We start from the raw sequence: 14,041 nt of genomic DNA, 5'->3' as shown, positions 1-14,041 counted from the left end.
AAACAATTATGGTGCTGCAGGTCTGTAAGCATTGGGGGGCAGAATAATGGGGAGGCAGAAACCGTGTGGATCGCAAGCAAGGGGAAGATTATTTTACTTACTTTTTTTTAAACAAAGAAAAGAAGACTTGTGTTGGGGGCACTGAGCATTTTTAGATCAGATAGTGAAGGTATTAAAACTTAACTTTTAATTTAATAAATCCTAATATAAAGTCCCTTTCTTATTTTTTTATATAGCATAACAAATGATGATATACTTTTCAACTGGAAACAGCATTGATAAAACAAAATGGAGTATAATAACAGATACTCATAGAGATAGGAAGGCCCTGCTTGCAAGTTTACAGTCTAATGGAGAAATAGGCATTGGTACAAAAGGATAGGTGTTATCTATTGATGAATGGTCCATCAGATTGGTTGACTGTATGATTTGGTCACACAGTAATGTAAGCCTGGGGTCAGGAGGGCAGGAAAGTGAAGTATTGGAAGGGAAGATGGCATAATGGAAACACAGATAAGACACATTAAACAGTATCGTTGGCTGCTTTGAAGAGTGTTAAAACTCACGTCCTCCTCAGACACTTCAGCTATGTGTAAAGTTTCAAGGGTATATTTACTGATGTATTGGTTTTTAGAATTGGATATGTTTCCCACAGTACCCAATCAGATTCAAGCTATTATCTTGTAGAAAGTGTTAGGTAAATGAAAAGTAGATTCTGATTGGTTTCTATGGGCAATATCTCTACTTTAAAAAAATGTAGTTAGCAGTTAGCTATCTCTTTGTATGTAGTTACATGGCAGAGGGAGCCCAAGGGCATCTGTCCACTATGCCCCTTAAAATTCGACTCTTACTTCATAGGCCTGAAGATGATTAACATGATGAGTTTTGACTGAATTAGTTCTATCAGTCTTATGGTTTTTGGGGCTTATAAAGCTACACCATTATGCAGTCATTTTGTGTGAAATACACCTGATAAGTATTCTAATACTCCCCTCATTCTAACCCTCCCTACATGCGGCCTAGCCCTAACCTCTCATTAATACCTAACCACCCCCCCAGCACCCTAACCTTAACCTTGCCCCCCTCACGCAGCCTTACCATAACCTTCTCTATTCTACCTAAACCTAACCTAAACCTAACTTTCCTTTCTGCGGCCTAACCCTCTTATGTTTGGGATGCTTAGAGTCAGGATACCGGCGCTTGCATTGAGAGTGGAGTTTTGGCTCAAATCTTCTCAGCAGTGTTGGGATTCAGCTTCAGTATTCTGACTGATGTCTATTCAAACGCTGTTATGCTGACCAGATCCCGTTCAAAGGGTTTGAGAAGTAAACCTCTTATAATGGCATGTATAAAACCACAGTTCCAAATGTGCAATTTTGTGTGGTTAATATATGATTTCCCAAAGTAAGTTTACCAAATTAATCACATATATTAAGGCGCATTTATTTAACCAGCTGAATCTAATCTCCACTCAAATTATACATTGTACTGAGGGGTGATTTGCAAAACCATATAGAAAGCTGTACAAAGAGATACACAATTGTTTAGATGTGATTTTATTGGTGAGATGAATCTAATGAATATGATGAATATGATGCCTATATAAACATGCCTGGGTACTTCCTCATGTTTGTGGCCACTGCTTACACTACGGAACTTACATGCTGTTTGGCGAGCCGGACTGTACGAGCGAGGATCACAGAAAATAAGTAATGCCACCACCCTGGGTCCATGCCACCATCCATTACCTTTAGTACAGTTGTGGCGAGCGGAGCGAGCCACCGAGCCGGAAGCATGGTGAGTGAAGCGAGCCCACGAGGGGCCAATGGTGCTGCTAAGCATCATCGTCCCTTCGGGGGCTCGCTCCGCTCCAACTTTACTAAAGGTAATAGATGGTGGTGAGGACACAGGGTGGTGGTGTAAAAGTACCTTTAGTTGTCGTAGTGCCACTAGAGAAGATTTGTAACGGTTACTTCACCAAAAATCCTTACATAGCAGTCAAGTAGCGGCAGTTGTAACTGGCGTAGAGGTGGCTGCAAAGATGAGGAAGTACCCATGTCTGCTTTATCCTTTATTGATAAAAAGAGGAAACAAAATAGCTGAGTTAGTGTTAGGAACTCATTTTTTGATGTTACACATGCATCCAGACTATGGGTGTTATTCTGGTTTACTCGCAAATTCACTCTCTAATGGACAAAACCCTATGCAGTGCAGGTGGGGCAGATGTAAAATGTGCAGAGAGAGTTATATTTGGGTGGGGGTCTACTTCAACTGATATCTATATTGCAGTGTTAAAATAAAGCAGCCAGTGCACAGAAACAAAATAACACCCAAATCTATCTGCACATGTTACATCAGCCCCACCTGCAGTGCACATGGTTTTGTCCAGCAGAGAGAGAATTTTCCTTTGCGTGTGAACCAAAATAACCCCCTGTGTTCATAATCATCATCATCATCAACAACAACAAATAACTAGACCCATGGAATGTCTCCCAAAAGTCACATGTCAAAGATACATCTTAGTTAAATTCGGTTCACCACAGTGTTCATTCAGGTGCAAATACATTTTTTTTAGTATGTGTTTATAATAAAGTAATACTTGATGTGTTGTGTTTGAAAACTGTAACTGATTGCTGATGTTTTAAAATTGCATTAAAGAAATACTTTGATTCATCCACCTCTTAGATTCTCACTTCTGTTATTGCTACTTGGTGAAATTTTCATAACATTGGAAATGTTACCTCTTCATTGATTAATATATTAATTTCAACCTTGTGTGAACACGAAATGCAAATATTTGTTTGATGCTTATTTTTTGCCTTAAAAGTCCAGCAGGAGCCTACAACATCTCTACTGTGGATAATTCAATCATGTGTAAAGGTGCCCATACACGTACCAATTACCCGGTACTTTTTGTGCTAAAATAGCATGTGTTGTGCATGGGATGCGATGCTATTTTAGCACAAAAAGTACCGGGTAATTGGTACGTGTATGGGCACCTTATGTCTGTTTGACTTGTATGAGCTCCATATTTTATATCCACATGCAGTATGATTTCACTGTACCATTGAATTTAAATAGAATTGAGGGTACTTATGTAGTATCTGGGCATCCGATTTAGAAATCGGATCGGATCGCATCGCATGCGACCAAATCGTATGCGATGCGATGGTCAAGATTTTTCCATAGGATTCAATGTTAAAATGCTCTGAGTCCATTTTAACATAGAATTCAATGGGAAAAAGGGGTCCTTTTCCTTTCCCCACTATCCAAGTGGGCATGGAGTTGGATATAAACCTGTGGCGAGCGTAGCGAGCCACTGAGCCCGAAGCGTGGCGAGCGTAGCGAGCCCCGCGAGGGGACACAGAATACTTTTTAAGAAATATGCGTCCCCTCGCGGGGCTCGCTTCGCTCGCCACGCTTCGGGCTCGGTGGCACGCTGCGCTCGCCACGCTATATAAAATCAACTCTATGCCCACTTGGATAGTGGGGAAATGAACAGGACCTTCTTAACATTGAATCCTATGCAAAATCGAATCGCATCACATCGCATCTGATTGTATGCCTTAAGGTAAGGCATACAATCACAAAATCGGACGCCCAGATACTACATAAGTACCGAATTGAGATTACGGTGCATGCAGTTTTTATCTCAAAATACACTATAAATGGTTTATTGCTCAATATGTTTTTTAAAGTTTCCACTGCTCTGTGTAATCTTTGGAACCGATCATTGGAATTCCACTGCTCTGTGTAAGCTTTGGAACTGATGTCATGGAACATTAAAAAAAAAATAATAATAATAATTATACTATTTTGCCCCCAGACTCCTAGAGGTTATGTCATACGCCTTATCCCACCCACTTTACTTGTGAAGTGAGCAGGATGGGGCCTTGATGATACAGCGGCCCATTCAGGATCAGTTGCAGTTATCCAAATTCAGCCCCTGCCCCGATGATCGGGTTTGTGCATGCGACTTTCTGTGCATGTGCAAACTCCAACAGCAATGGCCAAGGCGAGTTACACAGTCGCTGGTCTGTTGGCAGCAGGGAGGGAGGGACGTGGGCGGACTGTGGGGGGGGATCACCGATGTGAATGCCTAACATTTACTGGATGTTAGTATTCTGCAGGGGGGCGTCTCAGGTCCTCAGTAAGAAGAGATGTTCACAGCTTACTGAGCAAACCTAAACCAGGCCCACAATTCCCTGTGATTCGTGTGATAATGGGGCAGATGTATTAAGCTTTAACAAGAGATAAATGCAAGGGTGATAAGGAGAGATAAACGTCCAGCCAATCACATCCCAACTGCCATGTTACAGGCAGTGTTTGAAAAAAGTCAGTAAGGAGCTGATTGGTTAGACGTTTATCTCTCCTTATCACACTTGCATTTATCTCTTGTTAAGGCTTAATACATCTGCCCCAATGACTCCAAAGGAAGAAGGTGCACATTTCATGATTACACAGAAGGATGTTCTGGTCTGACTTGAATCACATTGCCATTCTTCTCACACACACACACACACACACACACACACACACACACACACACATGCCTTTTGGACAAAAAAATAAGGCAAGTATAATGTATACACAAATGTACCTCTGCACAGTGCACAAATGTGTCACACTTTGGGGGTTTGGAGGGAATGACAGGGGAGGGACTGAGGAGGTGATTGTAGGTTTGTGATGAAAGCTTGGTGGCCGTATATAATTCTTACTCATGTACAACAGTACTGGATGAAGTACATATAGAAAAACTTGAAGACTTGAGGATTGTGGTAGGGAAATAATGATAATACTGGAGGGCTGACACTTAAGAAGATAATACTGGATAAAATTTGAAAAAGGAGAGAAAGAGTGTCACTAGGTGGTGCACAAAAAGGAGTTTAGATGTAAAATGTAACTTTTATTTATTTATTTTTTTAAAGGTTTTTGCGAAATATTGACAAAAAATACATGAAATGACACAAAACGCGGTAATTAAAAAGGATATTGTATCCTCATGCAGTGAGTTCCCCCTGTACTGGCTTCCCCACTAATATGTTTCAATTTTAATCTGAGGAGCGTTAACTATAACACAATATGTATCCACTGTGACCTGTCATTGAATGGTTGCCTCTGCAAACACAATAAATCATCTCTGTGTATCATACAAGGAGAGATCTCCCCCACTTATGAGCGTGCTTATGTGAAAAACGACATGCGGCAGAGAAAAACATATATGGGTTCATACAGTGGCTGCAGTGTAGGGCGGACACATTTCTTTAATATACGTTTTGGCAGCCGAAGACGGGACATATTACTTAGCAGATTGTACTGCAGAGGATCTGTGCCTACTGCGAATGGTTTCAATCCCTCGAGCCGGTCAGGTGCAGTGTGCGGATAGTGTTTCCGACACTGAATCACCAAGCCTCTCAGAGGGGTGACCATGGGCTGCGTTTGTTGCTGGTTAGCTGGAGAGTGTCTGGGTGCGAGGATGCAGCACCTCCAACACACTGTCTTCCCTAAAGTTAGGAATCAGTGGTGGTTGGCACCATACACGCCGCTGTTCTAACTGTGCGGACCCAGTGTCGACTGGCGCCTGTGGTTAACGCTCAATTTTAAATAATAAATCAGAAATGCATTCAAGGGGGGAAGGGGAACAGGGGGACACAGACACTGCGGGTGTACTGGTCTGCGTACGCTTCGCAAACAAGCTTCCTTAGGACCTGTCCTCGGGTCCTAAGGAAGCTCGTCCTCGGGTCCTAAGGAAGCTCGTTTGCGAGGCGTACGTCGGCATATGGCATGTTTACAATAAAGACCATCTGATTTAACTTTCAATGTTGGAGTTCCGCCCACCTTATTGGAGTTGTTCACCCGGCTCAGTAAGGTCCCGGAGCAGTATATATATATATATATATATATATATATATATATAGTGACAAAGATCACAAACATTTGGACTAAGATGAAGACTTTGATGTTTATTTTCAACAGCAGGTCACGGAATACCTGGTTAATTCCATATGTAATCATAATTACAGGCAGTAGCGTACAGGCAATTTCAATTTCAATAGTCCTTACCATAGCCCACCCCCAGCCTATCGCTTGGGCAGCTAATCCACCATCAAGAGCAAGCTGACTCTGCCCTGGAAATCTTTATATCAGCAAATCACAGGTACTGCTGATTAGACACCTGGTATTCTGCTACTGTTATGTAAATACTGTTTCCAAGGGAGGATAAGAAAGGAAAGATATACTCTGGGTGGGGGCACTCTTATCTCACAGACTGTAGGTTAGGCTATTGGTACACCTGTTTAAAACATGATATTTATTTTGAACATCATTAAAAATATATGTTTACAGCCTTAGTGGATATTCCTTGTCTGGTCTCAGCGCTGTGCAAAATTATGTTGTGATAATTGATATCAATCAGGTTTAATACCTGGTAGCTGCAGAAAAGATTGTAATTTTACTATGCAATTTTAATATGGACCTAGTGTGATTGTATGGGTAATGGTTGTGGGAATTGTAATCATTGGTCACATAGAAAAATAAACAATAAACAAAAAGGTGTTTTGCTTTTCTGAGAAGGGTACGACCAGTATGTAAGCAGGTGATTCATTTATCCTGCTCAGACGGCGATATAGCTGATAAGTGCAAGAGGTTATTTCAAGCAAAAAAGACTATAATAGCTGTAGCTTGGTATGCTGTCAGCACAATACCGATATGGGGTGGGGGTCCGCCGGACACGTCCAGCGGTTACCTTAGTCCCTGGGATCTTGTGCGCTGAGAGCCGCAGGCAGCCGCCGTGCTGTTCGTTTGCTGGTCTGTCCCCGTCTGTCAGCTGTGCGTCGGTCACGTGTGTACACCACGTGATCGGCAGGTCCCGACGTACGTTTCGCTGGGCGCTTGTTCATGGGAGGTGTGGGATTCTGCTACTGTTCCCAGAGTCTGGTCTGGATCTTCCACATTACTTTCATGTGGGGAGATGCTGTCTCTGCCACACACACACACACACTATATGTATATATATATATATATATATATATATATATATATATATATATATAAAAGAAGGGGGTAGTTGAGTCACTCCGGGAACGTTTTAAAAATGCTTTATTGCAAATGCATCAAAAGGTCATGTGCGGCAACAGGCCGACGTTTCAATGCCGCTGTGGACATTTTTTTTAAGGCGCCTGCCACATGAAACACTGAACAATAGACAAACACCCGCTGTGAGGCAGGGAACAAGTATATACTCACATTCCTGTTGAAGGCTGTCTGGCGGCCAGGTGTGGAGTTGGGCTCTGCTTCCGCTAGCATCCGCGTCCCCTGATGTCATCACTGGTTGACTCGGGTGCCCGGCAACCAGATGCGTTGTCTTAGCAACCCTCCGCTTTCTCAGTGACGCGTCCCCGGCCGCCGTATCAGTGTTCTTAGGACCAATCTGTATGAGAGACAAACAAACTTGTAAACAAATTGACAATACGGATGTAGTTCTACAGCTGGTAAAGATAGCACTAAATCGTGAATAATACATATGTTACTGGGCACTTGTTAAGGTGCACATTTAGTTTATAAGAACACTGTCCAGTTCATGCGTTCATTTAGACCGCCTGGAGCCGATATATCCAGCTGCTCTCGAGTTTTAGTAGCGCTCCCGCACGGTCGTCCCCTCTGTGGGACTAAGGAATGTGATCAATCAGAATAAATCTGAGATCAGTCAGGGAATGTTTAAGGTCTCTGAAGTGGCGAGCCAATGGTTGATCTGCTTTGCCCGTTGTTAATGCTGCCTTAATGGCAGAGCGGTGTAAAGCCATCCGGTCCCGTATGTTTCTGATAGTTTTGCCAACGTAGTGCAGCTTGCATGGGCAGTATGCCAGGTAAATTACATGTGTGGTGGTACACGTCAGGATATGTCTGATTTTAAACTTGATGTCCTTCGAGGGATGACTGAACTCGTTGCCAACCTGCATATTTTTGCAGGTGGTACATTGTAAGCACCTGTAGCAGCCAGGGGGGTTAACCAAAAACGAGACCGGTTGTTGTATAATTGGCTTGAAGTTGGTGATATCTGTATGTACTACTCGGTCTCTGATGTTGCGTCCTCGAGTATAGCACACCACCGGCCTAGCAGAATGGAAACAGGGTAATTTGTCATCAGTTTTTACTATCGGCCACAGTGCTCCTGTGGCTCGCTGGACTACCTGACTGGAGGTATTAAACTCCTGTTTCCATGGAAGAAGATTGGTAGCATCCTTCTGTTTTCTTATAAACAGGTCCTCTCTTGGCAATGTTAGAACCTCATTTTGGGTTTTATTCAATTCTTGGAGGTTGTAGCCTCTAGCACAAAATGTATCCACTATCACCTTCATGCTGGCTTCTGCTGTCTCTTGCGTGCTGGAAATTTGCTTAGCTCGTAATAACTGAGATCTTGGTAAGCCATGCTTGAGCTGTTTCGAGTGATAGCTGGAAGATAGAAGCAGCGTGTTCCGGTCAGTAGGTTTTGAGTATACCCCTGTTTGGAGCTTACCGTTCGTTATTGAAACTTGGACATCAAGATAATGAATCGTTTCTTGCTGTATGTCATACGTGTATGTAACTGGTCCACCTCTGGCATTAATGTTATTGATAATGGTCTCCAATACACTCCGTTCTCCTGTCCATAGGATAAATAAATCATCTACTGTATATAGCGGGTGTATAATGCGTATGTTTTTTGATGTAGGGGTCAGCAAAGAATGTTCTTTTTCCTTCCTCGAACATGTAAATATTTGCATAGCTAGGCACTACGTGGCTTCCCATCGCACACCCGCTGGTTTGTAGGAAGAACTTCCCATTGTACAAAAAGTAATTACGGTGTAGGATGAGATGTAATAAATCAATGATGAGGTTGTGATCAAGTTCCTCTACTTTTTCTGTCTCCAGGAAAGTTCTCATGGCCTGTTTCCCTCAGTGTGTGGTATAGCGGTATACAGGCTACACACATCCAGGGTTACTAACAAAGTGCTTGTAGCAACCTCCATAATTTGTTGTAATTTCAAGAGGAATTCTGTGGTATCCTTGATATATGTCTCTTGTTTTTGCACATACGGTTGGAGTATATTGTCCAGTAACATGGATACCGGTTGATAAATTGATTCCCTCACTGATATTATCGGGCGGCCCGGTGGCTTTACTAAGCTTTTATGTATTTTCGGGACAGTGTACATGATTGGTATGACAGGATGATCCTGGGTAAGTGCTTTTAGTAAAAAGTTGTCAATGAGTTTGCCAGTGAAGGCGGACTGTAATACTTGGTCCAATTCCCTTTTGTATGGAATGGTATCCAGCTGACAATATACATTGATGTCACTTAATTGTCGATCAATTTCGTCTTTGTAATTCTGTAAATCTTGTACCACTATGGCTCCGCCCTTGTCCGCTGGCCTTATAATGATATCCCTGTATTTACTGAGGTCATTGAGGGCTTTTTGTTCACTTCTAGAAAGATTATGATGTTTAACTGTGCTTTCATCATTGAATTTTGTAACTGCATTGTCCACTAAAAGGGTAAATGTTGCAATGGAAGAATTGGTAGATTGAGGATCAAACGTAGATTTGCTTCTGTGATGGATGAACTCCTGGAAGGGGGAAGGGGATTGTGGCTCTCTATGCTGGAAGAATTCCTTCAATCGAAGGTTGCGGTTGAACCGTTATTTATCGATCTGCCACTTTACATTGTCGTGTTTGTTAGTCGGGATAAATGTTAACCCTTTGATCAGTACTGCTGTTTCATCGGCTGTTAGGGTTCTAGATGAGAGATTGTATGTTAAGTTTTCCTTCCTGGTTCCTGATCTTTTATCCCTTTGGTTTTGGCCCCCCCCTATGGGTGGCCTTCCCCGACCTCTTTTTTCTGGTAGTTGGGGTTGCAAGCCTAAAGAGACATCTTGTGTCTGTGAGCCCTCATCAGTATCGCGAACCACAAAATCACTATTAGAATTCGATGTAGCAGTTTCTCTCTGGCGATTTTCACGTCTCCTTCTATATCCTCTCCCTGAGCTGGGTTTGGGGTATCGTTGAGTGTTATATTCACCACCCATGAGCCATTTGAAGACCCTGTTGTCCTCATAATCTTTGGACACAATAGCATATTTGTTTGATTTGAATTTTACTAATTCTTGCCTATATGTTTCTATTTTCGTTGTTAATGTTTGTATCCAATCCGGGTTTTCTTCCTTAATTCGAGGGATGTCATAGGTGTCTTCAAGTTTAGTTATCTTAGCTCTCACCACCTGGAGCTCTTTAGATGATTCCTCAATTACTAATAACATGAGATCTTGACTACATTTGTTCAAGATCTCTACCCACTTGCAACAAAACTCCGGGTTAAATCGCCCTATTGTGGGCATGTTTCTTATTCAGAAACCCCGAGGGATGAGTTGTTCCCGATAATATTTAGATAGTGAACTCCCATGCAGGTGGAAGTCTACTTCTCGCTTCCTCAGCTGGAGCAGTTGGCGCTGCAAATCATCCATGGGCAAATCTGATTGCATGACAATGTCCGCTGGTTAAAATAATATTTGCTGTGCTTGTAGATCCGTGTAACTATTGGTGAGAGCCTTGGTTTGCAGCATAGGTCGGCATCCCGATGCTGTGTCGTCCCTGGTCCAAGGTGTCTCCATACTGTGGTCCTTACATACAGGAAGACAATAGAACAAAGAAATCTCTTTATGTAAAGAGATTTGTAGGTGGGGTGCCTTATTCCGGTTGGAATGGATCCTTTTAAATGAATGAATCCTTATATATATATATATATATATATATATATATATATATATATGTATATTAGTACCTAAGCCTTCAGGTGCTTTAAGGTTCTGCAATGACTTCTATAAACTAAATCAAGTGTCCCAGTTTGATTCTTACCCTATGATCCGGGTTGATGAGTTAGTAGAAAATTTAGCCAATAGTCAATATTTCACTGCACTTGATTTGACAAAAGGATTTTGGCAGATTCCGTTAACAGAAGCTGCTAAGGCAAAAACAGCCTTATCTAACCCAGAGGGCTTATTCCTGTATAAAGTGCTCACATTTGGTTTACATGGTGCATCAACAACCTTACAGAGAGCTTTGAATACAGTAAGTTTCTGCGGCCCCACAGGGAATATGCAGCTGCATATTTAGACAACATTGTTATTAGCTGCCTAAGTAATAAACTGGGCTGTGTGGGTTAATCAAGGGACCGTTGGAGCCTACCAAGATTCAGTTTTGCTGATGTTGCCTGTATGCTACTGTCTGTACTTCTGATTGCATATGGATTTCACCTGATACTATGACCTACTGTTGAAAACAAACAACAAAAGTCTTCATCTGAAGCTATAATGCACAGCCTATTCATAGTTGCACCTATGTGTGCACTTATTGCACTCATCTCATGTATTGATCTCCAATTTAAGTCAGTTACCACATATGTTATGCTTTATCCCTCCTTCCTTATATGTTTTCCCCATTTAAACCCATTTTCCCACTGGTTTCTCCCATGCAGCATCCCCGTTATGTATTTCTTATTTGTTTTTATCACACTATTCTCCTACCAACAACGTGTATGGAAATGTCCCCAGGTGGAGTCTGGCTGTCAGCGCTGCTAACATAGTGACAGCCACACAGATGATCTCAAGCGGGTACTGCAGACAGTGCTTGAGTATACTACACATGTTTCCTTGGCAACGGGAGGTGCAGGTGAAGCCACGTCCCCTTAACCCCTTCCCGACAATTGACGTACATTTACGTCATGGTCGGGAAGTACTTCCCGACACATGGCGTAAATGTACGTCATGGCATTTAACTGTCACCGCGTCTATAGACGCGGTGACAGTTTCAACATGTCTGCTGTCCCTGACAGCAGACATGTCCGTGCATGCCCAGGGGGGGCTGCGATGCCGCCCCCCCGTCGGCGATCGCTGTGATTGGCTGTTCAGTGTGAACAGCCAATTACAGCGTTTTCTGTGTCACCGGCGAATAACGTTCGCCGGTGACACGCGATCGGAGGTGATTGGTGCTGTAAAGTACAGCACCAATCACCGCGGGGTGTAAGGGTGACACTGGTGTCACCCCACCTCACCCCGCCCGCCCCCAAAGGCCGTGATTGGTCCGTCGGACCGACGGACCAATCACAGCCATGGAGGGGGGTTTAAACTAACGGTGACTGCACTGCAGACGCCATTCCGGTCTGGAATTGCGTGCAGTGCGGTCACCGTGCCTAGCTGCCGCGATATACTGACCAGAACCTTGCAAAATACTTACCTGATCCTTGCAAATATCTTGCCTGCTTCATCACTGCTTGTAGTGTGCCGGATGCTTCCTGGATCCTGTTACTTGTGACTTCCTGTGTTGTGTACTTGTGCTGCTGCAGTGTAATAGCGTTAGTTAGATAGAGAGAGATAGAGAGAGATAGTGTCAGAGAGTGCTATATTTTGTGCTGCTGCAGTGTGATATAGTTATAGAGAGAGAGATAGAGAAAGATAGAGAGAGATAGAGAGAGATAGAGAGAGAGAGATAGAGAGGCCTAGTGACAGAGAGTGCTATATTTTGTGCTGCTGCAGTGTGATAGTTATAGATAGAGAGATAGAGAGAGATAGAGAGAGATAGAGAGAGAGAGATAGAGATAGTGACAGATTGTGCTATATATTTTTTATATTTTTTATATAACTGACTGCTGCCCCCCCTTTTGTGCTGATCAGTATAAATTAACTGATCAGCAACTTTTTGGGGGCGCAGGTTTTTTTTTATATATATATATACCTGTCACTGCTGCTGCTGCAGTGTCATAGAGTGTTAGATAGTGAGAGATAGAGAGATAGAGAGAGATAGTGACAGAGAGTGATAGAGAGTGCTAAATTTTGTGTCTGCTGCCCCCGCCTTTTGTGCTGATCACTATATCTGAGGTGATCAGCAACTTTTTGGGGGTGCAGAGGTTTTTTTTTTTTTATATATACCTGCCAGTTGCACTGTCAGTTGCACCAAAGGTTGTGCACCTGCTGCCCCTCACTGGTAATCAGTGTCGCATCACTGATCACCTTTTTTTTTTTTTGTGTGCTATGGGGTCTTTTTTTTATTTTTTTTTTACACACACTGTGATTTTGTGGGTGTCCTGTGGCCGCTGTGCGCTGATCAGTGACGTACATCACTGATCATCTTTTTCGGCACAGGGTTGATCTATTTTTTTTTTTTTGATCAAATTCCTGTTGCCTTTGAGCGCTGTTCAGTGACGGACGTTACTGACCAACATCTGTGCTCAATTTTTGGCGCAGGACCTTTTTTTTTTTTTTTTTTAACCCCATCAATTTTTTTTTTTTTTTAACCCCTTCATTTTTTTTTTTTTGTATAAAGTATTTTTTTTTTTTCTGCACTACATACACACTACACACTACATACCCCCCTGGTTGAAATAAAGTTTGTACCCCCCCCTACACTATACACGTGTTGAAACATTTCACTACCAGTAACACAAAAATATAAATGGCATCCCAAATGTCATCCCAAATGTCATCCCAAATGTCATCCCAGTCATCCAGAAGAATGTATTCAGTGGAGGAGGCATATGCCATGCTTGCTTCTGACTCTGACACAGCCAGTGATGCAAGCGGGGAATTTGAAGGATTCGCCTTAAGCTCCTCTTCCTCCTCTGCTGATGAGGGACCCCCTCAAAGACGCCCCCGTAGAGCAGCTGAGACCCCCCCCCCCAATATTTGATCTCGTATGGACCCCACCACCAGACAATTTTGAGCCCCAGGTTCCTGAGTTTTTGGCCATGCCAGGAATCCAATTTGATTCCACAGGTCTCAGAGAAATTGACTTTTTCAAATTATTTTTCTCTGATGATTTTATAAATTTAATGGTGGACCAAACTAATTTATATGCCCAGCAGTTTATTGCTCAAAACCCCACGTCATCATTTGCTAGGTGGACCCCTGTAGATGCAGTAGAGATGATGACGTTTTGGGGTCTGGTGTTTCATATGGGCATAGTAAAAAAGCCAGAAATTAGGCAATATTGGAGTACAGATGTTCTGTACAGC

General features: G+C 42.7%; 1 protein-coding gene across 1 annotated transcript; it reads right to left on the bottom strand.

Moving 5' to 3' along the window:
- Positions 1-1,869: 1,869 nt before the first annotated feature.
- LOC146057432 (uncharacterized) lies at positions 1,870-11,929 on the bottom strand. The gene is made up of 2 exons (XM_083168659.1): positions 7,246-11,929; positions 1,870-2,069 (listed from the first exon to the last, which is right to left on the bottom strand). Exon 1 carries the CDS (start codon positions 8,760-8,762, stop codon positions 7,668-7,670), a length of 1,095 nt encoding a protein of 364 aa, XP_083024785.1. The 5' UTR covers positions 8,763-11,929; the 3' UTR covers positions 1,870-2,069; positions 7,246-7,667.
- Positions 11,930-14,041: the final 2,112 nt, after the last annotated feature.

Source organism: Crinia signifera, chromosome 2, assembly GCF_055691185.1.
Source record: "Crinia signifera chromosome 2, ASM5569118v1, whole genome shotgun sequence".
Classification (NCBI taxonomy): domain Eukaryota; kingdom Metazoa; phylum Chordata; class Amphibia; order Anura; family Myobatrachidae; genus Crinia; species Crinia signifera.
Note: the sequence above shows the minus strand (reverse complement) of the source record. Positions and strands in the feature narration are given on the sequence as shown.

Excerpts from the sequence above, each read along its gene's own strand:
- LOC146057432 (XM_083168659.1), bottom strand. The coding sequence starts at position 8,762 with ATGCAAATATTTACATGTTCGAGGAAGGAAAAAGAACATTCTTTGCTG.